General features: G+C 26.7%; 1 protein-coding gene across 1 annotated transcript; it reads right to left on the reverse strand.

Annotated features, from left to right (window-relative positions):
- Nucleotides 1-968: 968 nt before the first annotated feature.
- LOC127126769 (B3 domain-containing transcription factor FUS3) lies at nucleotides 969-4,766 on the reverse strand. The gene is made up of 6 exons (XM_051055759.1): nucleotides 4,167-4,766; nucleotides 2,277-2,366; nucleotides 2,082-2,182; nucleotides 1,909-1,955; nucleotides 1,748-1,824; nucleotides 969-1,632 (listed from the first exon to the last, which is right to left on the reverse strand). The coding sequence occupies exons 1-6, from the start codon at nucleotides 4,548-4,550 to the stop codon at nucleotides 1,282-1,284; spliced, it is 1,050 nt and encodes a 349-aa protein (XP_050911716.1). The 5' UTR covers nucleotides 4,551-4,766; the 3' UTR covers nucleotides 969-1,281.
- Nucleotides 4,767-11,956: the final 7,190 nt, after the last annotated feature.

The raw sequence follows: 11,956 nt of genomic DNA on the forward strand, positions 1-11,956 counted from the left end.
AGTAACATCTTACTCTCAAATAGATTTAAAGAATAGTTTAAATAAATTCAATATATCACTTTTTACAATACAATACATCCTACTCAAAATTTCTTCAAAAAACTAAAACCCTAACTGGCTTTTAGCAATCACCACACCTCTTTATTAGAGGAATTTGAAATGATTTAAGTTTGTGTTTTTTTCTCATAGATTGGATCTTTGGTTCCAATCCATAGCAACAAGCATGAATGTGAGTAAGTAAATTTAGAAATTTAACTTTGTGGCTACCTTTCTTTAGCAATAAGAAGGAAGCCGAATGTTGTTTTAGAGAAAATATTAAAATATGATACGTAAAACCATGTTAAGTCTTATTAAATACTAGTTATACTCTCTTGTCGTTATATAAAGAAAAATAGTAAAACAATTCGATTGCTATGATTAACAAAAATAACAACTTCATTTAATGTAGAAACATTTAATGAAAATAGTTAATTTACTAAATATTGAAAAAAGACAGTTTAATTAATTTTCCTTTCTACGTCTTAAAATAAGTATCGAATTTAGAAATATTATTTATCTTAAAATATTTGTTATTTTAATTTATCAATACAATTTTAATTTTTATCCTCAAATTATATTATTAATTAATACTTTTAATTTATTATTTTCTTACTCTATATATTTATTTTGGGACGGAGGGAACACTTATATTTATATGAAATCTAAATAAAATAATAATTTATGTTTACTATATTTTTAATTACTAAAAAATTTAATTTATGTTTACTATTTTCTTAATCATACTAATTTTTTCTTCACAATAGCAACAAAAATGAATAGGTCATTTGAAAACATCCGCAATTATATGCTATGTGCATGCAACTGCATTTTTTTCTTCATAGAATTCTACACTATAGATTATCAAAATAAGTTTAGCAATACTTGTTAATTCTTACTCTACACTAAAAATTCTCTTCCTAGCTACACGATTTACTAATATAGCATATGATTAATTTAACGATGATGAAACACTTCATAATAGTGTAGAAAATATCCACCAAAAGTTATAAATAATAATACATTATAGAGTAGTCTAAACCTTGTTTAACAGAGAGGAGCAAACACACATGTCCTTGACTACTCATTTATTCTACATAAATCCTCTCATTAACATTATCATAAAAACAACAAAAAGATCCAAAAGACACACTTTCATGTTTATTTATTGTACCAAAATAGAGAAAACATCACCTTCTTAGTGTCTTGGTACTATGTTAGGCCCCTTCATATGTAGTACTGACCTCAGTAGAAGTCATCAAGTGACAGATTCTCAACCGAGGCAAAAGATTCAAATGATCCCATCTTTGGGTAATTTGTCATGGATCCACCCAAAAAATCAAATGGAGAGTCATTTGAAACTGTTGTGTCATATATAAATGACATCCCGTTATCTTTATCTTTCATGGTATCATTCATGGTGTCATTGATTTCAGGATAGGGATAGGTTACTTCAGGATAGGCAGGATAGGCAACATCGAAGAAATTCGTGTTCATCTTAAAATCATTAAGAAATATATCATTGGTTGTGTGAGTTCTCTCAATATACTTATCTTCATCACGATCACGACCAAGAGCTTTTTTTGCCTGAATTACCTGTAGTAATGCATATGACAAACAACAATACATACATGGTTAAAACAAACTTGAGAAAGTTTTATGATCGAAAATGAAAATTATTGAATAATTAGTTTTGTTGTATATCACATACATAATTGTGACTCTGATTATCCTGATAAACCACAATGGTATCTCCAAGGCGTAGACGATGCATGTTAACAAAGTCTCCTACAAATATTTAACAAATTTATATTTTTAAGCAAAAATATTTAACTCTAAACAAGAATTAGAAAAGAAGTTAATTTAACATACCAGTGTTTTCAAGCACATACATCCTACTGTTATTGTTTGGCCAATACCTGCATTATTCAAATAAAACTTAATTACCTATAAATCTAATTTCAAAGTCTTGTTGCATTTAATTTGAGTTTATTTTGTGGCCATAATATTTAACTAACAATATATTATATATACATGTAGCCTACCTGTACTTGAAGCACCATACATGAATACCATCGATATCATCCATGTTGATAAGGATTCCTTCCTTTGAGTCAAGAGCAGGAAGGAAAGCCTCTGCCGCTTTCTGGAAGTTACGAAAATAAAATGTTAGTGTTACAAGTTGGTTTATAATAATCAAGTTCGTCTAGAGAAAAAAAGTTGTTAAGGAAAGATCAAACCTTTGGCAAAACCATTCTCCTAAGGGAGCTAACATCACTGTTCTTCAGCTCTTTTTGGAAAAGGAACCTCAGCCTCTTTTGATCAATTTCCTAAAACCAGAATAAATATTGCAAAACCATTTGTGGTATTATCAATGAATATGTGTATAAAACAACTTTGAACAAAAACATTATAGAAAATAAATACCTAAAAAAGTTTGGACAAATTAGGTTATAACTTATGTCTAAATATGACATGATCAACACCATATTATATTCAACAGAAGAACATCAAGTCAAGACTCAAGTGTCCAAAGCATTGCCTAGCATGTCTCATAGTTTATCTTGAAATACACAAATTCCCCCATATTAAGTTCAATTTACAACTAATAATCATAGTTTTCTTCTCCTTTTGTTTAAGCTTACCAGCAAAGATTTAGGGAATCAAAAGTAGCAAATTTTCAGCTTCCAAGGAAGAGGCATTGAATAACATAACAATAATCAATAGTTTATTTCATCACTTAGTCAAGTCAATCTTAATGTTATTGGATAGATATCAAACTACACAAATCATACTTTTTTTAAACTAAAAATTCAAAATCACAAATTTCAATCAATACAATAAACAAATAAAACAAAATAAAAAGGCAAGGTTAGAAAGAATATTAATATTAAGTAACATCATTAACTAAATATGCATAATTCAACTTCAAAACAGACATAAATATTAGTATTAATTAACATAACTAACTTAAGATACATAGTTCAAACAGGCATGAATATTAGTATTAATTAATATTATTAACTTAAGATGCATAGTTAAAATAGGCATGAATATTAGTATTAATTAATAAGTATTATTAACTTAAGATGCATAGTTAAAACAGGCAAGAAATTAGTATTAATTAACATAACCAAGTTAAGAAGCACAGTTCAAAGAAGCAAGAATTATATAAAAGTACTATTACCACATAAACATTACATGAATAAACATTCTTTTGGTCATTGCCCTGAGATCCACCAGACAAATTCCGTACCGACATAAATTCTGCCCCTTCTATCAATGAACTAAAAGTCTCATCTTTTTTCCATTTTTATGCATGTTATTATTTGGATACACAATATTCTGACACAATACAATATTACTAGTTCTTGTACAAGACATAAACAAGCTTCAAAATCAAAATATTCTGACTTTGTTTCACTTGCTTTTATTTAATATTATTAAATGCAGTATCTTTTAACTAAATGTTTTCTTTAAAGAGATAATCTTTCAAAATTGTGTGTGTATAAATCTAGCTATGCATTTTTCTTATAGATCTATATCCAAAAGACTCTCATTCTTCCGAGAATTGAAGATTAAACTAGAATTAAATTTGTTCAAACAAAGAAATCTTTATACTTTGCATAGGAAAAGATTGTTATAACTTATAAAAACTTTTTTATAATGACTGATGCGTGAATCACGAGACAAAAAACACAAATGAAGCATATTATGTGAAGAAAACAAGCTAAAACTATTCATTTGTAAAGTGATTTATAATTAAAAATTCAGATCTAAAATAGATCAAGTAAAAGATATGATGTAATGAAAAGAAACTACTATACTATTCATTTTCTGTTCATTTCAAAAGTAATTTATAATAAGAAAACACAGATCTATAATAGATCAAATTAAACATATATGATATAAAGAAAACAAAGTGAGTTATAGTAAAAAATACAGATCTAAAATAGATCAACACTCAAGTAGTCTAGGGTTTGTTGGATCTGTAAATATTATATATATATTTTTATATTAATTTATTTTTAAAAACTATTTTATTGACTCAAGCAAAGTTTATAATAGTAAATAATCCATGTATGAATTTTTTTGAATATAAAAGAAAAAAGAAAGAGAAAAAAACTCACAACTTGTGCAGGAGGGGGTTTGGTAAAAAGTGGAGGAATGGGAGGTAGTGGCACGTGCGAGATGGTGGTGGTAGTAGAAGCAGTAGGAGGAGGAGGAGGAGGATTGGATGGACGGTTTCTGAGATTGATGTTCATGGTGGAAGAAGAAGATGAAGAAGATGAAGATCTTCTCTGTCTTGCCATCCTTTTCCTCCTGTGAACAGTTCCAAATGCAGCAGCAACAAAAGTATCACCACGGAAAGGACGATGAAGAGCCGATCTGTTCACAGTGTTTTTGGTTACGTTAACGAACTCAACTTGACGAGATTCAACACCTGCCATGAAAGCACACGCCTTGGTATTCTGAACCACAACTTTCTTTCCTTCTACCTCATTCATCATCATTGCTACTTCGGGTTTGGTGTTTGTGTTGGTGGTGGAGAGAGTTGAGTGGAAGTGTGAAAGTGTATATGTAATGGAGGAGAGTAATAAAGGATAGGTTTTATGATAGGTTTTTTTTTTCTATTTTTAGCAAACACAACAAGGTTTTTTGTGAAATACAGTGAGAAATAAAGAGTGGTTTTTACGACATTTGTGCTAACTACATTCACCTCATTCTCATCCTCTCCTTCTATGATATTGTTTCACTGTTTTTTTTTTACTAGTTCGTTTTTTTGTTTGACAGATTTTTCACTGTAAATGGGTCATGGGTAATGGGTTTGTTACTTGATCTCTCTTAAGAAAAGCTAGAAAAAAATATATGAATATGTACAAATGTTGTGACCGGATTCATTGTTTGTATGAATGATAATGTGGATGCGTGTGAATGGTGAGTTCGTAAACCAGAGTTAAGTTGAAACGAGTTGGGTTTTGCATTGGGGTTAGTGCGGTGGTGATGGTGGTGGTTAAGGAATGACCAAGCAATGAATGACGGATGGATAATGAACAACGACGATACATGTTGGTTCGTTTTTGCATCCAGGTGTTGCTAAAGTTCTGAAACTTCCACCACCATCATAGTAAATACACTTTTTTTTTCATCTTAAATTAAATTACTATATAGACTATGGTAAATTAGTTGTATTTGAATTGAATTGATTATAGTATATAGTTTTGGAGGATGGTGATATAAGATTATTGATGGAGAGTATTGGTTATTTTTGCATGTAGTTGTATGTATTGGATTGCCACGTCAGGGGCTGGGAAGGGAGCACATGGTGATTGAGAATTTGTAATGGTGGAGACACGTGATTGTTTCTCTTGTTTCTCTGTGCGGGGAGAGAAGCAGAAAAGGTTAAGATGATATGTTAATATTGATTTATACAGTTGGTTGAAATGTGAGGCTATCTGTTATTTCCCAGGCTCGCTTGGTGTTCCACCTGGGTAACATGCACAGGCGCTTTTACGTATCAATTAATGACATCCATTATCTTTTTTTACATCAAGCAGCTGGTATTCTGGTTTCTGGTTTTCACTTTTTCATTTGTTTTCAAAATATTATTTAATGTTTTTTTTTATGTTTTAGTTATAAATAAATAGTAAATTTTATGTTATTTAAAAAAATTATGTTGAACATGATTATTTTTTAATTTTGATTATAAATTTTGTTTTTATTTTATGTCAGTTAGAAAAATAATTTATGTATTTTAAATTGAAATCATTTTAGTTTTATTTGCACTCCAAATAAATGAGATGTCTATTTGAATGCGGGAGGTAGTTCAGGTAGGTGTTAATTTAGTTTAATTTGTTACTTTCGTTTTGAAATATAATTGTCATAGTTTATGAAAATTATGGAAAACATTTGTTTTTGTTTTAGAGATAAAACCCATCATAAAGTGAAAAGATCAGAATATTCGTCTAACATTTTTCTTTTTTTAATAATAGTAAAAGGACGAAATATATAGTCAATAATGACTTATGAGAAATACTTATAAATGAAGAAAAAAAATATAAAAAATATGATTCAAATTCAAACTTTACCTGTTAAGTCACACTGTGAAAAGACTGGACATTCATTTAATATATATATATATATTTTTTAATAATAGTAAAAGGACGAAATATATAATGAGAAAAAAAATGTATGGATAATTTGATTTGAATTCTAACCTTGCCTTTAAAGTTGTGAGTTTCAATGCTATTTGTCTATAAGCCAATAAAAAAAATCTTAATTATTTATAATTTTATTATCTTTCTTTTCAAAATATACAATAGAGTTACAAATATTTTGGATAAAAGAATAATTAACATTGTTATAAATTTTTAAATAAAAAATAAATTAAAAGAAAAAAATGCAAATATGATAATTAAAAAGGAATAAATATTTAAAGATTTAAAATTTGCTTTTTTTCAACACAAATCTAGTGATCAGAGTTTTTAAGTTATACCTTTATGACAAGTTAACATGATTTTTTTTCTCCTTTTAATAATTTTAATTGATCTCTTTTGCAATATTTTCAATCATTTATTATTCATTTACTTCGGTCTCTTTCTATATATGACAAATTTATAACAACTTCATGATGTCAATTAAAATGTATTGAACTAATTAGTTATTTCATCTTTCTTATTAATTCCTTAATTAAGCTCCTTTTAGAAATTTTATTTGTCCTTAAATATAAAACTATATAAATCTTTAAATGTATTTATTATACTTTATTTAAATATATTATTTATTAATGCTAATACTTTACTTTAGAATATGAAAAGACAATATTAAATGTACGGGAAAGGCTAAGCCTAAAATTCTAAAAATATATTAAATTTTTAAAAAAATACATGTATTTAATATATTAGAAACTAAAATGATTATTATATTTCATTCTAATACATCTTTTATTAGTGTTACAAATTTATTTTATTATATAAAAAGTGGATGTTAAATGCATTTATATCCCCAGGTATACACACAAATTACATACACTAATTAAATTTTTAATATAAATAAAAAGGGTCAGTGAGGTGATCTAAGCATAGTGATCTAATAATAGACTTAATTTATTACTTTTTTACATTATCCTCTGGTTTCTGGTTTTCACTTTTTCATTTGTTTTAATTTTCTTTTTGAAAATATTATTTAATGTTTTTTATGTTTTATTTATAAATAAATAATAAATTTTATGTTGTTTTAAAAAATTATGTTGAACATAATTATTTTTTAATTTTAATTTTAATTATTATTTTTATTTATGTTAGTTAGAAAAATAATTTATGTATTTTAAATTGAAATCATTTTAGTTTTATTTGCACTCAATATAAATGATATGTCTATTTGAATGTGAGAGGTATTTCAGGTAGGTGTTAATTTAGTTTAATTTGTTACTCTCTTTTTGAAATATAATTATTATACTTGACCATTTTACACCGACTAAAAAAATATAATAAATAAAAGACAAAATAATATTTTTATCAAAATATTCTTGTTTATTATTGATATATTTTTATGAGAATTATGAAAAGACAGGAGATTCGTTTAACATTTCTTTTATTTTAAAGATAAAACCCGTTATAAGGTGAAAAAACAAGACATTCGTTCAATATTTCTCTTTTTTTTAATAATAGTAGTAAAAGGACGAAATGTATCTATAATACAATAATGATTTATAGAAAATACTTATAAATGAAAAAAAAATATAGATAATATGATTCGAATTCAAACTTTATCTGTTAAGTCACACAGTGAAAAGACAGGACATTCGTTTAACATTTCTCTTTTTTTAATAACAGTAAAATGACGAAATGCATAACTAAAATAATGTATGGATAGTTTGATTTGAATTCAAGCGTTGTTTTCTGTTAAGTTGTGAGTTTCAATGCTATTTGCTTATAAGACAAAAAAAAAATCTTAATTATTTATAATTTTATTATCTTTCTCTTCAAAATATACAATAGAGTTGGATAAAATAATAATTAACATTGTTATAAATTTTAAAATAAAAAGTAAATTAAAAAAAAAAATGCAAATATGATAATTAAAAAGGAATAAATAAGTTCACATTATAATGCAATTACCTAAATACTTTTTTTTATAGAAAATGCTAACTTACACACATGTTAATATACCAACTATGAAAAAAATTGAAATTATACATTGACTTATTTAAAGATTTGAAATTTTCTTTTTTTCAACACAAATCTAGTGATTAGAGTTTTTAACTTATACCTTTATGACAAGTTAACATTATTTTTTTTCCTATTTTTCATAATTTTAATTTATCTTTTTTACAATATTTTCAACCATTTATCATATCATTTACTTCTGTCTCTTTCTATATATGACAAATTTATAACAACTTCATGATGTCGATTAAAATGTATTGAATTAATTAGTTATTTCATCTTTCTTAGTTAATTTCTTAATTAAGCTCTTTTTAGAAATTTTATTTGTCCTTAAATATAAAACTCTATAAATCTTTAAATGTATTTATTATACTTTATTTAAATATATCATTTATTAATGGTAATGCTTTGCTTTAGAATATAAAAAGACAATATCAAATGTACGGGAAATGCTAACAAGTGTTTAAAAATCTAAAAATATATTAATTTAAAAAAAAAATATGTATTTAGTATATTAGAAACTAAAATGATTATTATATTTCATTCTAATACGTCTTTTATGAATGTTACAAATTTATTTTATTATATAAAAAGTGGATGTTAAATGCATTTATATCCCCAAGTATACACAAATTACATACACTAATTAAATTTTTAATATAAATAAAAAGGATCAACGAGGTGATCTAAGCATAGTGAGATGCTTTAATCGAGTACACCTTCATCTTTAGAGTATATCAATACAATTGAAAAGTTTTATTATTTTTATATTTATTTTAAATTAATAAAATTTAATTCAATTTATAGATATTATTTGCTCCGTCTCAAAATAGCTGTCATATTAAAAAAATTATTTATTCCAAAATACTTGTCAATTTAGCTTACCAATGCAATTTAAATTTTTATCTTTCAATTGTATCCTCTAACTAATATTTTTAATTTATTATTTTCTCACTTCGCATTAATGTTAATTCGAATATACTATAAGAATAATTTGGTAAAATCTTTATTCTCTCTCTTTTATTTATTATATTTTTCTTAATCTGTGTGAACAATCACATATGATACTTATTTTAGGACAAAGAGAGTAATATTTTATCTGAGTTAGAACCTAAAACTCGGTAGTTGGGTATATTGTTCACTTCAGGAATAAAAAATAGTTAATGATAGAACAAAACATGATTCATATGTGGTAGAGTGTACTTAAGATACGACAGTGCAAGGTGAACCTGCAATCTTAGTACTTTAATGTCCAAGTCGGTGGAAGACTAATTAGTATTTAGAATGTGGGAGTAAATAGAATACTTTGATCTTGGCGCATGCACAAATTTATTCACAGAAGGCAGTTAGAACCACCAAATGACACCTGACGTGAATATGGGGGATCCTTTAATTAAATCTGATGGCAGAGTGTCGTTCAAGGGTAAAGATTGGATGTTGGTTCCTTGACCGTGGGACCACACAATTTTCAAAAATTAAGTGTATGTGCCTTTGGATTTGGTCATTTTGTGATTGAACCTCTCCATATTGGGGCCTATGGTCATCCCAGAACAGTTCGCCCCAAGATTTTCCATTGCGTAGAAGTGTGGAGACCTGAGATTATTATGTCGTTTTCATCCTCTATCGTAGTATGCCTGAAGGGTTCTTGGTTGAAAAAAGTGGAAAATACTTGGCGAGTGGGAGCAAGTGACCCTGGGAACAACCACATAAAATGTCATTCTTGTCACTAAACTATTTTGTATGAGAATGAAGTTTGCATAAGCACGAGGTCTGACAAGGCAACCAAGAATGAAAAGAGTTTGTCTAAGCACAGAGTTTGACAAGACAAAAATGCATGAAGAAAGCCTTTACCTAAGCACAAGGTATGAGAAGGCAAATAATGCATGGAGAAAGAATTTGCCTAAACACGAGGTCTGACAAGGCAAACATGAATGAAAATGGTTATTGATTCAGAAATGGGTATTTGACCATGAGGTACTTAACCCTAAGAAGATATGAAAATCAAAAGAGTATAGTTGGTGAGGCAATGGTGCAATGTTGAAGTGTAGAAGGGTTGCCTGTGGGAAATTAGACTTGTCAATCATTTGATTCAAATTGCACTAAAGTCTATGAACGAAGGTGAATACTCTAAATAACTAGGGCATACGCTCTGTACGCATAAGTACTCTAGACAAGGATAGGAAAAATTCACTCTCATCCTTCTTTGTTGCTTAAGGCTCATGGCATGTAACTTGCATCATGATTAACAAGTATTGAAGAAGAACCTTTGTTGTACTTGTACAATAATCTAATGTCTAGTTTGTCTGTAATGTGTTAACTTGATTGGAGTGTGAATTCTTGAGTTGAGGTGAGATCTAATACAACTTCAGCACAAGAGATAAGTCTTATCAAGTGATCAAGAGGCTTCTGATCACTTGACTAGACTGGGGGAGTAAACACCTGTCAAAGGATTTACTTGATCAAATAAAATTTTGATTAACTTAATCAGTTAAGGAGAAATTAGTTGAAAATCAGGTATAAGGATTTCTAAACCTAAATTCTAAGGAAAATCAAAATAACACCAAGCTTTTAATTCTAAGATAACATAGAACCTAAGTGAACATGACATGTTATTAGTTAAAATCTAATTAGAAAGATCAAACCTAAAAAACTAGTGGTTGATTTCTAAACTAAAGTATTAGTTTGATTATTTTCAAAAGTACGAATTGAATGAAAAAAAACACAACTAGAACCTAAAATCACATTTATTTTCTAAGTATTTTTCATATTAAAATGCATCAAAAATATTCTAAAATGGAATTAAGATGGACTTTAAACCATTAAAGAAAAATAAGAGAAAAAAAAGAAATCATGAAAAGACAAACAAAGAGACAGAGGGTGCGCCTGACCAAGGAGGTGTAAATGGAAATGAGGGTGCCAGGCCCATCAAAAGGCACAAGATGACCTTAGTTAAGTTAAGATAGAGGATGGTGCATTAGTAATGTAAAGTGAGAGAAAAATTAATGTATTCGAAAGAAAATAATATTTTTACCAAAATATTCTTGTTTATTATTGATATATTTGAATTATCGTAAATGTAAAGTGAGAGAAAAATAAATTAAAAATACAAATATTAAGAGTATAGTTAAAAAATAAATATTAGAGTTGCATTAAAAATTAAAATGTGACATTTATTTTGAGATAAATAATTTTATAAGATGCGATAATTATTTTGAGAGAGAGGAAGTAATTTAGAGTTCATATTTAAAAATAGTATTTAGGAGTTAGAATTATGACGACAATATTTATTTATATTTATATATTAATATAAATAAATTATTGTTATTTATAAATTAATAAAAAATAAAATATCTATTTTTAATAACGTGCAACTTATATTTCATTATAAATTTTCATAAAATTTATATATGAATTTATATTATTAATTTTAAATATAAAAAATATGAAAAAAGATAAAAAGTATTTGAATTTGAAATAAGAGATTATTCTCGTGAATCAAGTAATATATAAAAAAATTATATCTATAATTTAGCTTAGTTTTAAAGTTTCATATAAATACAAATTTAATTAATTGAAATATATGGTTGATATTTAATAAATCTCCTAGTTGCATTAAATATTTTAAATTAAATGAAAATGTATTACAAAGATTAACATTAAGAGATTAATTACTATACACTGTCAGTGTAAAAAATTTTACACTATCGATTCATCACCATCACCCGTTTGCATTACTTTATAAATTTTTAAAA

The sequence above is a fragment of the Lathyrus oleraceus genome, chromosome 3, assembly GCF_024323335.1.
Source record: "Lathyrus oleraceus cultivar Zhongwan6 chromosome 3, CAAS_Psat_ZW6_1.0, whole genome shotgun sequence".
Taxonomy (NCBI): Eukaryota; Viridiplantae; Streptophyta; class Magnoliopsida; order Fabales; family Fabaceae; genus Lathyrus; species Lathyrus oleraceus.